We start from the raw sequence: 18345 nt of genomic DNA on the forward strand, positions 1-18345 counted from the left end.
GCTGGAATTTTCACTTGCCCTATACAGATATGGCCGCTCAAGGTGTCCTATGGAGTTCAGCTAAAAAATGTTTCACCGCTGGTCTAATCGGCCTCACGGTATCTGACCGATACGCCTCCTTTATGGCTGTTCGCGGTTCATCCATGTCTCCCACCCTGAATCCCAATAACAAGAACTCAAGTGGATTTGTGTTTGGTAAATCTGCTATTTTATATATTTTCCTTTTTCTAACTTTTACTGTAGTAAGTTTTTTCACTTGATTGTCTGCGCGGTAGCAGATGACTATGTATTGGTTGAGAAATTTTGCCTTGGTAAATACAAGTTCTCGCGGGGTGACGTCGTGGTTTTTCGGTAATTTTCGCTCTTGTTGGTGTTACTCTCTAACTCAGCCTTTTTTTTTTTTTTAATGAAATACATTGCGCTTTTCAGTTGCAATTCTGCTATTATGTTTTTGAGATTTTTTTCATGCTTTAAAATGATTGTAATTTTCATATGCTGCATCATAAGATTTACCAATTTTCTGTTTACAATCAACTTAATTCCACTGAGCTAATGGGATATGCTGATGAAAATGCATTCCCCTTATTTTGCAGTTCACCAAGTAATTATAAGGAGAAAAACGTGAAGAGAATTGCTGCCTTGCCAGGTGACTGGATCCATCTCCCTTCACTTGACACAGTGAGGATCCCTGAAGGACATTGTTGGGTTGTCGGAGACAATGCAGCTTGCAGCATGGACTCAAGATCACTTGGACCGGTATGTCACAAAATGCTATAGTTACAGAAGCACATGTAAAGTTTAAAAAAATGTATGAAGTTTGCATAAGAATGATTTTCTAGTTGATGCTTTTGTGAGCCATTGATCATAATTTTGTAGTATTAGGCACAAAAAGCCTTTCTGGTTGCATAAGTTTTGCTCTCTTGGTAGTTTACTTGGTTCTACCCCAGTCTAGGTTGATTGAGGTTGCTTTCTTCAGTTAAATGTAGAGAATCACCAGCTAAAACTTATTCAATTGTTTGCTTTGCTGTGAGATGTAATTTGAATTTAAGTGGGCGTGCACATGAAACCATGTTATTGGCCTTTGTTTGGATCCAATACTGACTGTTCTATAGTTTGATTGAGATGTGCTGCTGTTCTATTGAGTTGGTAGTAATTTGCGTAGCATTTGTCAATGATTTGTCTTTAAAAGTTCTACGTTCGTCATGGTTTTGTGACTCTACACAAGTTAGCTTTCATCCACTCTTATGCCACCAGATTGAACTTCAGATCAGCCAAATGATCTTTCATTTCCAGCAGAGGCAAGATGAATGCATTAATTTGTTTAGTCAATGTACTAGTGAACACTTGTTCGGTCCAAATGGCATATGTCCTTGTTAAATGCAAGGGCAGAGCCAACAAGATTAACTCTTGCTGCATACTGTGGAGATCCTTATGCTGAAGTTGTTGTAAATATGATATAGTTGCATCTTCCTCGACTTTGAAAATGCTTTGATTTGCAGATTCCTCTTGGTTTGATATGTGGACGGATTACCCATGTCGTCTGGCCACCTCACAGATTAGGTAGAGTTGATGGTAAAAACAACATACTGGCAGAAGTACAAGTTGACATGTTAGAAGAACATAGAGACTGATTATTTATGGTTCACACACCAGCCAACAAGTGCTATACGCGGCGGCTGGGCAACGGTGGCTTGTCTTTCTTGAGATTTTACCTCTTTATTTATACCCATATTTTATTGTTTATTATGATACAAAGCGTGGCCTTCTACATTTGGAGGCCCGCCCCAATTAGAAGAACCTTATCCGGATCACATTTTTTGTGCTGAGATATAAAAAATTTGACACAAGACTGATGGTTTTCTTGTTGGCAGTCATTAAACGATCATGCTATAGTTTCAATCTCATGGCTTACTAGTTAGTAGTTATTTCCGTTCCGTGGAGAGTGGGCGCAGAAGAGATTTTAACAGATTGGGCTTTTGAATCCATAATAACATTACTTATCTAAACTGGAGTGGACCATCTACCGGTGTAGCCCAATGCCTTTTATCTTCACATCATGTGAAGTTTCTGAGGTTGATTTTGGGTCAACATTACAGCCCAATTTAAATAATTATGGCATTGCATTTTATAAATTACGTGTGGGGAATTGCGTGGCTGCATTGGTAATGTGTTGCAAAACAAACTGTAGAGAATGCGCAGTAGCGGACTCGGAGCCGGACTCCCACTCCCACCGGAGTTGTGGTGGGAAAAACAGGCATCAATCATAAGTGCATTCCCCGAATATCGTATCAACTATCAAATCTCCGCTTCATTTATCCAACTTAATCTACTTAGATTTTAATTTCAACTTTGTAGTTGCAAAGAAAATGTATTACCAACCTAATATTAAAAGACATACAATAGTGTATTTTTAAAAATAGTATGGCCAGCGTGATCTAATAATTTGTAATTTATATATGTAATATCAGTTTTTATATATTCCATATGTAAATATTCTTAAATATATTTAATGATAAAAATCAATGTAAGATAGTGGACGGTCAAAAATTAATTGATCATAAATCGATTTTTAGACTAAATATTTATTAAGAGTCTCTCTCCTTGGGCACTGTATAAATATGGGAAACACAAACGTCCCAATTGGCCTAATGATTTTGCACTCCTTTCCCCTAACCGCTGCCGTAAGGTGAGATCTTCTTCTTCATCTCACCTCTATTTTTATTTTATTTTTTTGTAAATGTATGTTCCTAATAGCACCTTCTATTTCGCTTCTGCATTATGTATTATTTTGTTTTTCGATTATTTTGCGTTTTTTTTTTTTTTTTTATTGTTTGGTGAATTTACATGTGCTATCTGTTGTGTGGTTTAGGTGAACGAAAAGTTGAGGTGTTTGGATTCTGATCGTGATAAGGAAGAGAGGTTTGGGTTTGTATCATGGGAAGGCTGTTTCTGATTTATCTGGAAGGCAACAAGTATACTTGCAAGCACTGCCAAACGCATCTTGCTCTCTCCGATGACATTATTTCTAAGGTTTCTTATTTAGTTTACTCTGTTTGAGTTAAATTTACACGTCAATTTTCGTGTTGAATGCGTGTCCTGATTTTTTGTACATTTCTGTTTGTGGTTTACTAATTATAATTTGATTGATGAATTGCTTTTGGTGAAAGTTAGTGAACTATAAACATTTTTTGTTCTGTCTTAAGTGCTGTTAACAGCTTTTTGTCTGGAGTTATGTAGGCTGATCTTGTTTGAAGTAATTAAGCTATTTTGTTTCATGGCCACTGGAATTTGGGGTCTTCATCAGTCCTGTTTGTAGAATATTTATAAATACGCTGTTTGTAGCATAGACAAGGGTTGAGTTGAAATTTTAAGGGCTGAGTTCATCTTACAGGGTAAACTGTAGGTCCAAGTGATATCAGCTTTCATCAATTTGCTTCAAGGATGGTTAGATTGCTTTTGGTTAATGTGGGTCGGTACTTTCTAAGCTGATATTCTTTGCTGATACGTGTTCTGCTTGAAATGCCAGTTGAACTCTTACATGCAATCTTGTTTATGTTTCTACTATCGTTTTCATTAGTTGTGTTGATCCACATCCAAATATGGAAATTCTTCCATTTTGGCTTGTGAATAAATTTCTCTTGATTGATTTTTAGAGAAGAGTACATGTGTTTGATCCCTTATAAGGAATATACAATATTCAATTTGCAAGCCGTGGCAAAAATTGGTTGCTTACTTCATATAATAAGCTGCTAAACAGTTTTATGAGGTTACTTCTTGAAGGATGACATATGAATTCCTCAGAACACATCAGTGTTTAATATATGATGTTGATTTTACGTTTTGCAAATTCAACACTTGTTCATTGTGGTCATGCAGCTACGGACTATTGGTCGTTTGCACTTGCACTTTTTTGTGTTTATATAGGAGAGGACCTACCTTTGGTATTTGTGAGCGGGCCACATTTATAAAATATTGAGTCATAGAAAGTGATTCTAAATTAGTTTTATGTGTAAACATGATAAGTGAGCACATACACTCTATAGTTTTCAGCTTTGGGTGGCATGATTTCCCATATATATCAGAATGTAGAAATTTCTTTGTCAAATCAATTCACAACTATTTTTCAAAAATTGTTTCATATTGGGTGTCTTGTAAGTTGGCTTGTTCCATCTGTGTGGAAGATTTCTACTTTCTAATGTTTATTGTTGTAATAGTTGTTTTGGGTACGATGCTGCTCCCTGAATTATAGTATTTGACAGGCTAGAAGTGGAAGTATTGAGCTTCATGAGGATAATGGGAAGTGGTTAGGCCTTGATTAAATCCATGTTTTTGTAGAACTACCATTGAAAAAAGGAATTTGAGCGTGCGCATCGCTCACTTTGGGTTCTGAATTTTTTTCTAGTTTCCCAGTTCAAAATATTCTAATAAAGACCCAGTTCAAATATAATTTCCACGTTTCCCATTGTTTTGGCTGGTTGTTTTGTAGTTTCTACCAATATGTGTTCAAGTTAAGTGTAGACATTATCCTCTTTGTTTGAACACATCATCTTTTGGACCAATTTTTCATCACCGAATTCTCTATGAGGGTGCATCTTTAAGCCTTTCCCTTTGCATCCTTCCAAAATTCCTAGAACTAAGAAACGTAAAGCATTGTTTTTCAGTGCCTTATGCATGAGGCAGTGGAATGTGATGAGTGTAGGTGCCTCCATACTTCGACATGTCAGGTATTTCACTTTGTATGAATGATACAGAACTTCTATGTTTGTGTAGGATAAGTTTGACTTTTGAGGCGTCCTCAACTTCATCTCGACTTTCATTCTCTCTTGGCAAACTGATACTTATCCCTCTTCTCGCACAAAATTCCTAGGGAGCAGCTGCCACTTGGATTCTGTTATCTTTTCCACTTTAGCAGTGAAAAACCTTTATTTAAGGCTTCATTCACACTTCTCATCTATTTGTTTTGTAACTTTTTTACGGTTTTCACCTGGTATAAGGATGGATTTATTTTAATCCTAACCCATTGTTTTTACAACTGTTTCAGTCTTTCCACTGCAGGCATGGGAAGGCTTATCTCTTTGATAAAGTGTAAGTGTTATTTGATTACTACTTTCATTTCTGGATGACATTAATTCATCATTAAAGACCACCCAACTCATGGTTGCATTTAAAATTACAGCCACATAATTTTTGCAGGGTTATAAACATCAAACATTGTGTTTTGACGTTATTTACTTATTTTATGGTTGAAATGTTCCTGTGATGAACTTGTCCACTGGAATAGGCCCTTAAACTTGCATCTTTTGTCCAGACTTTTACAATTGTTGAGAGCTAGCAGTGTATGATCCCCTTGGTTCTATGAAAGTTGGAAGAATATAATTTTTCTACCTTCCCGAAATTATCTTGAGAAAATGAACTAGTAGTTACTGATTAGAATAGTTTCCCTAATTTTCAAGAGCAGATAATTAATTGGCGTAAGAGTTATGTACTTCGGTATGCTTCCATAATTGCAGAACTATTGTCTCTTGATATATACCTGATATCATGATGTTGATGGTAGTGTGAATGTTACTGTTGGGGAGAAAGAAGAGCGGATGATGATGACCGGAATGCACACAGTTGTTGACATATTCTGCGTGGGATGTGGCTCAATTGTGGGATGGAAATATGTGAGATGCTTCACTGCTTCATCTTTGTTTCTTATCATATTTCTGTTCTCAATGCTCAAATACATTTGTGCTTGGGACCCTTTTATTGATGTCAGGAAGCTGCTCATGAGAAGAGCCAAAAATACAAAGTAGGAAAGTTCATCCTTGAGAGGTAATACGATTGATGATCTTGCCTCTCTGGTGCTGTGCTACATATGTTAGCTTAGCTTATGAACGTTGTGGTTTTTTCCTTTTCTCCTGTTGTGTGTGATTGAGCAGGTTTAAAGTATTGGGCCCTGATGGAAGCAACTATTCGATCACTCAAGATACCCAGATGGCTGGAAGCGATGCTGATGATGTCTGATTATTTTTTGGAGTTCTGACCATTCAGCTCTTTTGAAATGTACATCCTCGGACTGAACGTTTCCTTTCTTGCTGCTAATTCCAATATGCATCTAGTGGTTAACTGGAGAGCAGTTCTGTTGGATGTGTTTTTGAATGGCCATCATTTCTAGAACTGAATCTAACGTGATTTATGACTTGAATCATTTTGCTACCCACTTTGGGTACCAGTACATAAACGGGGAAGACGTATGTCTTGATCGGATACAGGAGTATGTTTGAGCGATTATACATCTGCTTTGTTGTCCTACTTACATTATTTCGACAATTTCCAAATGGGCTTTTCTTTCTTCCGCAAGTCAATAGTTTGGTGTTATACCCATTTGGTTCTAGGCATTAACCCAGATATCCTATGGCTTCATCTAATCCGAGTCTATATTTTATTTACTTCACATGGCCCCAGCCCGTTACTAGCACCTAAGGCCCGCTATTGAATTGCATTACGTCAGGAATTTGGGATTGCTACTGATTTTTTATTATGCCAGTAATTTGGCCGGAACCTTGGAGGTGTTACTATTAATTAATATTATGAGCTCCATCCTGACCTTCTAACAATGAACCTTATATCTTATTTGCCTTCAAGTCTCAAGAAATTACGGGACAACATTATATATGTCTAATCTCAAGATTAGACTTTTGTCAGAATCTTTTCTGATTTATTCTTCCACCATTGCTGGATGAGTGAATAAAAAAAGTAAGCTGTAGTACAATGATGTAAACTTATATCAGTTTATTGTAGGGTAAGCATTCATTATATGTCTAATCTTAATATAAGTATTTATAATAAAAATAATAATCTTATAATTAATAGATACTTAATTCATATCTTAGAGTCTCAATTTTACTAATTGAAATAGAACTCATCGATAGGTTGTTCAAGACTTGAGTACTCCAAAATATATATCAAAAAACTAAAGTTAATAATGAAATAAAGCCAAACCAGTTTAATCTGAGGTACATTAGGCGAAAGAATTGGAACATAATTATGTGGTATGAAGGGTTGTCAAAGGCAATCTCAACTGAAAAGTTGACTATAAAAAGTAGAAACGTTTCAATTTCTGGGGAAGATAAAAGGGCCCACAATTGTTTTAAACCACACATCTCTCGAGGCCCACAAACATGGGCCCGAACCATCTGATGAGTCCATTCAGTTGTGGCCCTCTGATGTAATATAATTGTAGATCTCCACGAATCAGACAGCCCACGTTAACTTCACTTTTAAACATAATAATATATATTTTGAATTCTCTGACATTTTCTTATTTCTTTGTAATCACTCTTTTTCTCGTGAACATGTGTGCTTGAATTTAGAATGTCTTCCCTTTGCTCTTTACATAAATAATTCGAAATTAGTCCCTATTGATGACTAAACTACGAATTGCCCCTACCCCACTGATTCTGGATTTCCAAGAGCCCTTTCTATCGCTCGCATAAGAAATTTGTATTTGGAGAAAATATGATAGAAAAAATGTTTTTAGGATTTAAATGAGAATTTAGGAAAAGCAAAAGACCAAAAATTCCTAATCAAATCAAGTTAGATTCATGGCTGAATCAAATTAATTATAGAATAAATATAATATACATTTGTTATGTAAATAATTATTTTATTTGAATTATATATCAATCATATGACAAATATATTATATTGGTTATGTAATTAATTTAAATCCAACCCAATCTCACCTAAAAAAAAAAAAAAAGATTATGTGAAAGGGGTGGGTAGTTGGTAGATAGTTATGGAGCTATCCTCCTCATAATAAATGGTAGATTGGTTATGTAATTAATTTAAATCCAACCCAATCTCACCTAAAAAAAAAAAAAAAGATTATGTGAAAGGGGTGGGTAGTTGGTAGATAGTTATGGAGCTATCCTCCTCATAATAAATGGTAGAAGTGAGAAGGGGAATGGAGTAAAAGCATTGATGTATACAGTTCTGATGATTGATAATTCCTTCCCATAAAATCACAAGAACTGCCTAAAGCAATAACTTCAAGATTTTGGGATTCAACCAGCTCACTCATTCCATAATATTTTCAAAGTTCAAACTCAAACCAAATTGGTATTTAAGTGATTTAACCAACCAAACAAACCCTAGAAAAGTAGCATAAATCCATCCATCATCAATCAAATGCCAATGATTTTGAAACTGAGAAAGCAAAAAAGTCACCCACTAAAGATTAAAAATAGCATCTTGGTAGTTTTCTCGTTTCCCCAAGCCCCCACTTTTTTGTTTACTATTTTTACAGATCATCTATACTGATTTCAAATCCTCAGTTGAGTTGTGTTTTCTTTCTTTCTTTCTTTTTTTTTTTAATAAAAAATAAAAAATTTCAAGGACATTTGAAAAACAGAGTGTGTCCCTCGTCAAAGGAATCAAACAAAAAGAACTAGCTTGATTCATGAATTTCCTGTTCTTGTTTTTTCACCATATTTCTCGACTTCCAATCTTTGTGTCACAGACTATATATAACTCAGAAGAAGCAGAATAAAAGAGTTCTTCATAGCAACAAAGCTACTGTAACTTCAATAGCAATCTTCTTGTACCCTCTCTTATCTTTATCTCTCTGCAGTTCAGCATACATCTGATTCTGTTTCAACATCAATGGCAGTAAGTAGTACTTTTCCAGCTTGTTTGATCCATTCTTGCTTGTTTTTTAGCTTGCTTTCTCTTTTGTCTCAACGTCGTCGGTGGTGTTTGTTTGTGGGTGAGAGCTTTCTTGAGGTGGCAGTCAGTGAAAAAGATGGGAACTTTTGTTAGTTTGTATCATTAATGCTGTTGGGTTTCTGATTAACTATGTTTTTGTTTTGTTTGGGACAGCTCATTTTGTGTTAACTGAAAGAAATAGCGGAAACTCTCCAATGTTTTCATAGAGATTTAGCTTGTTGTTGGTTGGTTTTTTTTATTCTATTCTGTCTCTGATTTGGATCCAACGGAACCAGATTCTTGTTCTGTGATAAAGAGAATGCACGTGAATGGAGAATATGGGATTCTTGATTAGGCTGGACTTTGGTCCGTGTAGGCTTGTCTTCTTTGATTCTACTTTTAGGCTTTTCTGTTGCCCATCTGCAGTATAATTTGGCCGCTAAGGATTAGATTCTTGGGATGACTGGCATGTATCATGGTGCGATTTTCTCTGCAAATGCAGGCGTCGGTGCAGTTTAGGCCACAGAACAGAGATCTTGGGATGGTAATGAGGGAAGTGGACGAAGATCTGGCTATTTTCTTGGGGATGAGGAATGGTGAAAAGGAGATGAACGAGCATCTTCTTTTTGAGGAACCTCACGAGCTTCATGTATCAATAGGTTCTTCTATCTATCATTCTATCTATCTATCTATCTTGGTTTTAAACGTGATCCCTATTTGTCTAATATTGTGCTTCACTTTGTATTCACGGATTCGACTAATTTGTAGGTGCTGAGCCAAAACCAGATAGTTTGGTGACCTTGAATGCTTCTCAGACCGAGATTGTTCCAATTCCCGCTGATGATAATTGGTAAAGTTTGTATGATCTAGTTCAGTTTCTGCTTTAAAATGCATTCCCTATGCAATTCTTGAGCTTTCCCAACTGCCATGTAAGTCTCACAGTACACATCCTGAGTGTCACTTTCTTTCCAAAACTGGTACTTACTATTCAATTTCTTGCAAGCTATAGTCTTGTTGTATCCATCTTGACAAGATTTCTCTCTAGAGTGTCCTACCATTTCTTAATTTTATGGAATTTGTCTCTTTAAATGCTTATTAAGAGAACATCTGAAACATGATAATTAATTGGTATCCATGTACGCATCATATTCTTAAAGTTTATTCTTTCTTGCTGAGTTATACACTAAATTGTTTGGATGTAAATTTTAACAGCAGTCAATTTTTTTCTTTCCAGACAAAACTGAAATTTCTTTGCACTTGTTCGTGTAGTCATGTCCCGCAACATGTATTCAACTATTCCTAAGATAAATAATTCACATGTTGTTGTCTGATGTTAATACTAAATGTTTTTCTCAGGCTTCTCATACAACCTGATACCTCTTTCCTTCCTTCAGTTGAAGGGGATGCGCAAGATCCTGCGGCAACTCACACTGAAATTTCCAGTGCTGAAAGCACTTATTTGAAATCTGAGGCAAGTGTAGCATTTAGTACAATCAAAGATATAGTATGTGAACCTTTCCACATATACTCTGTGAGCTTTGCACATTTTGATGTCTTTCCATTTTCCCCACTCAATGGTGGTTTTAGATGCAATTATCGTATAATCCTCTGTTGCTGCAGCTGGAAAATACCTGTGAAGATTCTGCATCACTGAGTGAGAGTTCATTGCCACTAGTAACATCCACTAGTGCAGGCTCTCCGGCTGCAGTGAACAAAAGGCCTTCATCATCATCAGGGGGTCGGAAACCAACTCCTAGAGCAGCAACACCTACCGGACGACCAGCCTTGCCTGCAAAACCAAAGCCCTCTCGTGCTTCCACGCCTACTTCAAGAACCACAATACCTTCTTCTAAACCGACAGCTGCTCACGCAAGGTCACGTTCTTCTACTCCTACTTCTAGACCCTCCATACCAATCATTTCAAAGTCTGGATCGAGGTCTGCAACACCTACACGTAAACCAGCCACTCCATCAACCACATCCCGCATATCCGCTCCTGACCGATCTTCATCAGGGAGTTCAAATGGACTGAAAAATCCAGCGCCATCTCGTGGAACTACTCCAACCCCGAAATCTAGGCCATCAAAACCCTCAGAGATTCTCTCTTTATCTCATGATGCCCCTCAAAATGCAAAAGCATCCATGCCCAGAAGGCCAGCGTCTGCATCTAGAGGAAGGCCGAGTTTACCTGCTACTCATGCATCTTCTTCCAATGGGAAACCAAGACAAAAGTCATGCTCGCCTGCCAAAGTACGAGCTCCTATTAGTTGTGCTCAGAAAACAGGGATCAAGATGCTATCAAAAAGTCGAGGATACAGCAATGAGGGAGATGATGTTAACCCTGTATTGATCGGTACGAAAATGGTTGACAGGGTAGTAAACATGCGGAAACTAGCTCCACCAAAACAAGACGAATATGTTGCTCATGAAAATCCCAAGAAATCTTCCCAAGAGAATTCGGGCTTTGGGAGATCCCTCTCAAAAAAGTCACTCGATATGGCTATTAGGCACATGGTATGCATCTTTTACTCCCTTTCTTTCAGTTATGCAACATATATGTCTTTGCGCAAACAAGTTACAAGTTGAAAGCGCAGTCTTTTCATCAGTTCACCAACACATTTCCTTTGGGCAGGATATTCGCATTCCTGAGAATTTACGGCACATAGCAACGGTTTCTGCCAATGGCGTTCGGTCGATTTCTACTAAGAGCAGTTCTGTTGGTGTTTCAGGATCTCCTCTCACATCAAGCTGTGATAGCTCCAAGTCCAGCATCTGAATTAACTCCCATTTCCTCAATGGGGCTGAGATGTATGGCTGATATAGGCTATTCAAATATTGCATCTGGACATGTTATTTTTGTGTATGATCCTTTGCAATATTAGTATTATTACAGCACTACTGTCTTTTAGATTGAACTGTGTGTAACTAATGTAAAAAGAACTGAAGGACTTGATTTTGTCTATTGCAGAATTTGCAGGTCCCTGTTTGAAATTTCAAATTGTAGTTTAAATAGCATAGCCTGTGTTTGAATTTGAATATAATGTCCTAATTTGAAATTCAAAACAGCACATAACATTACATGTCTTATATTAATAAATACAAACTCACGCGGCAGACAGTGATGGAAAAGGCCATTCTCCAGTTGAAGAAATATTATTAACGTAATAATTTAATTTTATTGGAACAGAGCAGATAGAGTTGCATAGTTGTGGTTGTGATTGTGATTTCACATGAGACGTGTAAATGTAATGATTAAGACTAAGCATCACATTTAGATAGAGTTAATGATTTCGTATTATTATATTATCCTAAGTTTTGCACAGATATACCCAATAAGACTGAGTGATGAGAGATTGCCAATTGCATTTGGCAAACAATATCCATCGTACCACCTCAGCACAATACAATTACTAACTAAATTATATTGATATTATTTAAAATTAGATCAAATTATACAAATACTCCCTTTATTTTATAAAATATTGACTATACCTCCTGAGGGGTATTCATTTAATGTTTTTCAGGAGATGTTTGTGTAAACTTTTCCTTTGAATAGAAAGTGTACTTGTAATTACAATTATAACATTTGGAATATAGCTGTAATTTAAAAAAAAAATAAGAAACATTTGTGTATTCTAATCTAGCTAATATTAGGGGTGTCAATATAATTTACCGTAATTAGTATTCTTTATTCATCTTAATTTTTGTTATTTTACACCTAATTTATATTGTTAAAAAAAAAAAAGTCTAAAAAATCCATGTGTACTGGGATGATTTTGCGGTTACAACGGAGATTCCGAAAGTAATTTATTCAATTATTGTTGAACCTGATAGAAATATAAAAGTGGGTTGGGTGTTGTTGAAGTAAAAAGCTTAAAAGTTTTTTAATTCGAAAAATGAAGAATCAGATCATGAGTAACGTTTGCCGCACGATGCGCTTCTTGAAATTGATAAAATCATTGGAATTGCTGACAATATTCATCCACTCCTCCCCTCATCCAAACTAAGGGACCACTGCCTCAGCTTCAACTCCCAAAACCATTAATACATCAACCCAAATGTTGTAATAATCACGCAATCATAATGTCCTACTACAAATTTCATATATATATATATATATATATTAATAAATAAAATTATTTTATGTATAATAAGCTAATACTTCATTATTAGATATTAATATTAAATGCATCTGCATTCTAACAACTAAATTTTTATACCAAGTAGTTGTTTATATTGTATCGAGTTAAATAAGGGATAATGAGTTCGATTTCATTGTCACATATCTATCCCTTACGTAAAGAGCTCATGTAAGATATTAAATATTAAATAAAAAAAATAAGATCTTGTGATACATAGAATATATATTTCAGAACACAAGTAGCACACTCTGGTATTCTCATACAACAAGGAGAAGGATCAATTGAGCTGAAAATGCATACATCTCTTTCAGCTGTAGATCATTTCTATGCATGGATGACATAAAAAAACAACTACAACGTTATTGGAATCCGAAGCTGGCAAGAAATTTCTCAAGGGTTCGTCGACCCCAATGCACATCGATTTTGAAGATGTTGGTTTCCAGCTGCTCTTTCCCATGCAGTTGTTGCTTCTCATCAACCGGTATCTTGCTGGTTTCTGCAGTGTGCGGTGGTGCAGAGACATGTCCACCCCATCGCATATCGGATTTGGAGATGCTGTTTTTCAGCTCTTCTTTCCCATACAGTGGTTGCTTCTCATCAATCATCATCTCACTGGTTTCTGCAGCGTGCGGTGGTGCAGAGACACATTCGTCCTTTATCTGTGTAATAATAGCAGTTCACAGGAAATGAGAGACGTAAAAACAAAATGCATTGCTTGAAGAGAACCACCAAAAAGTACTGGAAAAGATTGTTTCATGTATGTGTGCATGGCCGGCGAAAGCATTTGCAAATGCATGTACAAGTTATGTTTGGCGTTGATGCAGTGTTTGCTGTTATAGATAACAATCATCATTTTCTTCATCATAAGTATGGTTTTTGTATTTGTATTTGAACTAGGCTTTTGAGTCTTGATCACATTAGGATAATACTGGAGAAAACAGATCAATAATATTGCTTTGAACATCAATCAGACAATAGTCGTTGCAGTTTGATAAACATATATTAATGGAATGAAGAAACACATGACGATTTTTCATCTTGACGTAAAACAAAGGGATACATAGGTTATTCTGTTATTCTCTCCGGATTGCAGCCTATTCTGATGCCGGCTGTTGCTCAAAAGCAAATAGAATGTGAAAAAAAATCAACCTGGTATCATCATACAGCATACCAGTTCCCCTATATGCTCTAACAAAACTGTCATTTTTTTTCTTGAAAAGAATCTATCTGCAAATGAAGGCAGAAATAGAAATCTTTCCCTTTGATCTCTGGCACTTAATATTATTTTTTGCAGAAGTTCTGCTGCAAGAGATCTTCTAGCGAGATGGAAGACTATGGAGTTTTAAAATTCAGATTCTAATACTATCAAGCAATTACCTCTGGCTTTGAATCCTCAATTCCATCATATTCAACTGCGGTATTGCCAACCACGTTATTCTCCACCAGGTTCAGCTCTTCTTCTTCAACGTCGTCTGAGGGGATTGGAATTAAGCCTGGTACTAGAACAGGAACCTCTTCATCTGATACTAGCCTCGCTTGATCGTCTGTGGTGAAAAAGTGACTTCCGTTCACTGCTCCATCATTTCCCCAAGCCTTTTCCTCCTTTTTCTGGTGAGTTACGGTCATTAGACCAGACCCACCACTGTTGGAACTTAATTCTTGTTTCCCAAGTTTCTCAGATGTGTTTGCTGCAACCATGGGTGCAGATGGTTCCTCTGCATGATAGGTAAGGCCATTATCATTTGCTCGATCCTCGTGCACATCAATCCCCTTCTCCAATATTGGTTGGTCCAACTTTTCAGCATCATTAAACGAACCCGAATCGATGAATGATTCCTTGCTTGGATGGATCAAGTTGTCAGCAACCATCGACAAACCCAAGTTGATGGAAGAATCCTGGGGTAGATCAGCCACAAGTTCCTCTTCGACTATGTTCCGGAGTTCCGGATTATCCCAATCTTCAAAAACAGTTATTCTCTTGTCAGTGTCCCATGTTTCAAGAACGCGATCAGGGCCAGGCTGCCATGATAGTGTGCCAGTATCACCCTTGAGAATGAACTTATAGGTGAGCGCTTTTCCATTGGGTATTTCCTGTCAGTCATAAAGAAACAGAAATGATCAGAATCTTGATCCACATTGAGTAAAGAATTAATGCCTTTCACAGACCACGTTCTAAAATCCTTACAATATCTGCAATCCAAACATGCCCATCAGACCAATTCAACGGCACCGCATCAGATGTATCCCATAGTCCAAGAACGGGATCGTCCCCTACTACCAGAAATTGCTGACCGAATGCGCATTTCTTCTGTAATTTGAATCTGATATTGACAGTCTTAAGCTGGTCTGCAATCAAATGAAGCCGTAGTCAGATTCCCAAAATGTACGTAATAAATAGGTTGGATATAAAACTCATAAAAGGGAACCTACCTGAGTGCATTGTCTGGATTTCTTCAGTTTCAGCATTTGCCTGCAGTAATAGCAACACCGAGAATGATCAGAATCAAATCATTTGCAGCTATTTATTGTTGTTGTTTACACGTCTTTAATACTGAGTTAAATTGCTTAAAAAGTAAAGAAAGCCTTGTTCTTTTGCTATCAAAGAAAGCCTCAGATTACGTCTAAAATTTTGGCCTAACCAGAACCACAGCGCGTAAACGTTCATTTTCCTGAATCAGAGGCACCGAATTCACGATGAACACCTCAAGCTCTTAGATTTTTTGTATAGGGCTGAGCAGGAAAATTCCTCCACATCAGAAATTAGATCACACTTACGACTTACCAAAGAAATTGATATGATCAATGGGCCACAAAAAGAAGATATATAAAAAAAAGAAATCTGAAGAAGGTTGGCAAGAGAGTTGTGGGCCATATTTTCCATGTTTTCATGAACAGAAATGTGTTGAGATCAAAATGATCCCGAACAGAATAATGAAATAGAAGCCCAGATTTCCTAATTTAGTATCACCTGAGCAGAAGAAACCGCAGAAATGGGATGAACATCCTTATGCTGGAAAGAGAGTGAGAGCGAAAGACCATCTCCAACACGCTTCTGATGTCCAAGAAAACGGGCGTCAGGCCTACTGGGAGCAATCTCTCTTGAGCACCAAACCACTCTCTCATTCTCCCTCTGTTTGCATGTAAGGAAGTTGAAAGATGAGGAGGCCCCTAAGGTTTTCATCTCTCCTAGCAAACGTAGTACAGTTACAGAAGAAACTGTTAATAGGGTGAAGATGGACAAAAATCCAGAAGGACTTGTAAAACTGTGTTAGTATGTGCTGTTTATTGTGTGTGATGCATATTTTTGTTAAACTTTCTTTTTACACAGTAGTGTGTTTTATTTGTGAGTATGCAACTGCGTTTGAGACTTGTGGCTGCCATTCAGTGTAAGAAAAGGGACAATTTATAGGAGTAGGAGAAGCTTTTGTTTGTTTTGGGTTTGGGGAGTGGGTCCGGGCGGGATTCACTGATCTTGAACCAGGTGGCTTCCTGCAGCACCTGCTCTCATTACAATCAATCAGGACTTGAATCTACCCTTAGAATCTCATTCCTCAACCGACTTTCCCACTTCCGATGCAGAGAAAATAGGAACATAGGAAGAAAAAGAGAAAAAAAAAAAAAAAGGCCTTGAGCTTGCACAAAAGTTCAAGAACAAAACAAAACTAGAAAATAAAATTCTATTAAATGTAAAGATAAATGCTAATATTTCTTATATAGAAAAACAATTATATTTTCATGAATAAGTTTGAGTTCGAATGTGTGAATATTTATCCAATTTAAATGAAAGTGAGTTATTGTAATTTATTTATTATTATTAATTATGTTTATGTATTAATTGAAGTGAGATTTACTATCAAGATTGAGTAATTAAAATTTATTACTATTATTAGTTAAAAAGAAAAAGAAAAAAAAGAGGACGCAGGAAAAGAAAAAAGGAAAGGCTAGTGGTATTTTTTCTTCTGGCCCAGAAAAGATGGGCTTTTATCTCTTTCTTTTGGGGCTGGCTTTCTACATCTACCAATATGGCCCATGGTTTAATGGGCTTTTTGTTGGTCCATAATACAATGGGCTTTTGCTGTCTTCCTTAAAGGGCTTTCTATTTATAGCCTACCTGATTACTGTTTTATTTTGACGAGAAACTCCAATAAAGTGTGTTTTTTAAAAAAATTATACTCTTTAAAAGTGATGAATTTTTTTTAAAAAAATATTAATAATAAAAGTTAAGAGCGTTTAAAAATTAATTAAAAATACAGCTGAAAAGTTGAAGTAAATGGGAGAAGTTGGGGGTTTGATGGTTTTAGCTTATGTTGTTTTGCTTAAGTATATATAAAGTAAAATCTCTATATATTAATAACTTGAAATCATAAAAGTTTATTAACTTAGAGAGATATTAATATAAAGATAAATTAATATTTTATTAATTAAAAAAATACTTTTAAAATTAAGTAAATCTAGTGCATATGTATTAAAAATAAATAAATTCATTCATTGATTATATCCATGCATCAACCAATTTTTTGTAACTAATTAAATATATTAATATATAATATCAATTCATTGTATACAATTAACTATTATATTCATGGACGCATGTATCAATTCATTAGAATTACTTAAATATACATATTTACATTAATTCGTTGCACTTAAATAACTATTATAGCCAATTTAAATATATTCATGTATGATGAATGAAACATATACTATATAAATCTCAATATGAAAATAAACTAATTCATAACACCCAATCATGTCTTCTCATCTAAAAGGCATCGGAAAATCATCCATGAATATCAAATGCGTAAGCATTACAAGCTTCATATTTTAGCAAATTACCATAATATTTATAATTGTAACATTTATGAATTATTAATTTAGAATTTTAATGAGACTGAATATTTTATTATCTTATCGAACTTGATGATTTTTTACAAAGACTCAAATCGGGATCAAAAGATTTTATTATTTTAGAGAATTTATTAATTTATAGAGGTTTTACTATAAATTAAAAAGAAAGAATTGTGATTACAAACAAACCTTCTCAACTAAAATTAAGTTATAAGCTAAGAGTCACTTTGTTTTTTTAATTTTTGCAAACACCCACTAAGCAGAAGCTAAAAGTGAGTACCGTAGTTCTGAGGGCAATAATGGGTAATTAATTATAAATAGAGTAATCAATTAATGGGTTGAAGGGTAAACATAAGTAAAACGCGAATCAGAGATGTTTTATCCCTAAATCGTCCATTAAGCATTATATAAATTTACCCTGATAGCTAATTGGAATCATACATAAGACATTATTAGTTCATGATTTTCCACCACTTACAACAAAGATAACGTTAATAATATGAATTTGGCGATGAAGTCTTGTTCCATCATTATTTCTTCTCTTGTAATAAAACCAAAATTATATCATTATTGCATATAAGAGGAGAGCTCTACATATATGTATAGTATATGCAAGTGTCAACTCACATCAGTTTCAATGAGCCCCAAACTAGTGCAAGGTGGG

The 18345-nt window shown here is 35.7% G+C and overlaps 4 protein-coding genes across 8 annotated transcripts; 3 read left to right on the forward strand and 1 right to left on the reverse strand.

Moving 5' to 3' along the window:
- Nucleotides 7–1847, forward strand: LOC105161544 (mitochondrial inner membrane protease subunit 2). The gene is made up of 4 exons (XM_020693986.1): nucleotides 7–195; nucleotides 279–351; nucleotides 594–756; nucleotides 1500–1847. The coding sequence occupies exons 1-4, from the start codon at nucleotides 30–32 to the stop codon at nucleotides 1629–1631; spliced, it is 534 nt and encodes a 177-aa protein (XP_020549645.1). The 5' UTR covers nucleotides 7–29; the 3' UTR covers nucleotides 1632–1847.
- LOC105161546 (protein yippee-like) lies at nucleotides 2564–6413 on the forward strand. Of its 2 annotated transcripts, XM_011079265.2 has the most exons (6): nucleotides 2564–2686; nucleotides 2870–3030; nucleotides 5042–5085; nucleotides 5558–5666; nucleotides 5762–5817; nucleotides 5925–6009. In XM_011079265.2, exons 2-6 carry the CDS (start codon nucleotides 2935–2937, stop codon nucleotides 6007–6009), a joined length of 390 nt encoding a protein of 129 aa, XP_011077567.1. In that variant the 5' UTR covers nucleotides 2564–2686; nucleotides 2870–2934. The 2 variants fall into 2 exon arrangements, with proteins under 2 accessions (XP_011077567.1, XP_020549402.1); XM_020693743.1 differs by lacking the exon at nucleotides 2564–2686 and having other exon boundaries at nucleotides 2935–3030; nucleotides 5925–6413.
- On the forward strand, nucleotides 8318–11703 carry LOC105161547 (putative protein TPRXL). 4 transcript variants are annotated; one of them, XM_011079267.2, is made up of 6 exons: nucleotides 8318–8655; nucleotides 9118–9350; nucleotides 9460–9541; nucleotides 10048–10162; nucleotides 10312–11205; nucleotides 11324–11703. In XM_011079267.2, exons 2-6 carry the CDS (start codon nucleotides 9167–9169, stop codon nucleotides 11465–11467), a joined length of 1419 nt encoding a protein of 472 aa, XP_011077569.1. In that variant the 5' UTR covers nucleotides 8318–8655; nucleotides 9118–9166; the 3' UTR covers nucleotides 11468–11703. The 4 variants fall into 4 exon arrangements, with proteins under 4 accessions (XP_011077569.1, XP_011077570.1, XP_011077568.1 ...); XM_011079268.2 differs by having other exon boundaries at nucleotides 8320–8655; nucleotides 9194–9350; XM_011079266.2 differs by lacking the exon at nucleotides 8318–8655 and having other exon boundaries at nucleotides 8706–9350.
- Nucleotides 13038–16223, reverse strand: LOC105161548. The gene is made up of 5 exons (XM_011079269.2): nucleotides 15802–16223; nucleotides 15264–15303; nucleotides 15019–15179; nucleotides 14211–14924; nucleotides 13038–13492 (listed from the first exon to the last, which is right to left on the reverse strand). The coding sequence occupies exons 1-5, from the start codon at nucleotides 16012–16014 to the stop codon at nucleotides 13193–13195; spliced, it is 1428 nt and encodes a 475-aa protein (XP_011077571.1). The 5' UTR covers nucleotides 16015–16223; the 3' UTR covers nucleotides 13038–13192.

The sequence above is a fragment of the Sesamum indicum genome, linkage group LG5 (assembly GCF_000512975.1).
Source record: "Sesamum indicum cultivar Zhongzhi No. 13 linkage group LG5, S_indicum_v1.0, whole genome shotgun sequence".
NCBI classification, from domain to species: Eukaryota; Viridiplantae; Streptophyta; class Magnoliopsida; order Lamiales; family Pedaliaceae; genus Sesamum; species Sesamum indicum.

What these genes read in the sequence shown, in the direction of transcription:
- LOC105161546 (XM_011079265.2), top strand. Translation starts at nt 2,935, where the DNA reads ATGGGAAGGCTGTTTCTGATTTATCTGGAAGGCAACAAGTATACTTGC. An exon ending in CAATTGTGGGATGGAAATAT is followed by an intron (nt 5,667 to 5,761) that starts GTGAGATGCTTC and finishes TATTGATGTCAG; the next exon opens with GAAGCTGCTCATGAGAAGAG. An exon ending in GGAAAGTTCATCCTTGAGAG is followed by an intron (nt 5,818 to 5,924) that starts GTAATACGATTG and finishes GTGATTGAGCAG; the next exon opens with GTTTAAAGTATTGGGCCCTG.
- LOC105161544 (XM_020693986.1), top strand. Translation starts at nt 30, where the DNA reads ATGGCCGCTCAAGGTGTCCTATGGAGTTCAGCTAAAAAATGTTTCACC. An exon ending in GGTGACGTCGTGGTTTTTCG is followed by an intron (nt 352 to 593) that starts GTAATTTTCGCT and finishes CTTATTTTGCAG; the next exon opens with TTCACCAAGTAATTATAAGG. An exon ending in ACTCAAGATCACTTGGACCG is followed by an intron (nt 757 to 1,499) that starts GTATGTCACAAA and finishes TTTGATTTGCAG; the next exon opens with ATTCCTCTTGGTTTGATATG.
- LOC105161547 (XM_011079267.2), top strand. Translation starts at nt 9,167, where the DNA reads ATGGTGCGATTTTCTCTGCAAATGCAGGCGTCGGTGCAGTTTAGGCCA. An exon ending in ATTCCCGCTGATGATAATTG is followed by an intron (nt 9,542 to 10,047) that starts GTAAAGTTTGTA and finishes TGTTTTTCTCAG; the next exon opens with GCTTCTCATACAACCTGATA. An exon ending in ATATGGCTATTAGGCACATG is followed by an intron (nt 11,206 to 11,323) that starts GTATGCATCTTT and finishes TCCTTTGGGCAG; the next exon opens with GATATTCGCATTCCTGAGAA.
- LOC105161548 (XM_011079269.2), bottom strand. Translation starts at nt 16,014, where the DNA reads ATGAAAACCTTAGGGGCCTCCTCATCTTTCAACTTCCTTACATGCAAA. An exon ending in CTGCGGTTTCTTCTGCTCAG is followed by an intron (nt 15,304 to 15,801) that starts GTGATACTAAAT and finishes CTATTACTGCAG; the next exon opens with GCAAATGCTGAAACTGAAGA. An exon ending in ATGTTTGGATTGCAGATATT is followed by an intron (nt 14,925 to 15,018) that starts GTAAGGATTTTA and finishes TATGACTGACAG; the next exon opens with GAAATACCCAATGGAAAAGC.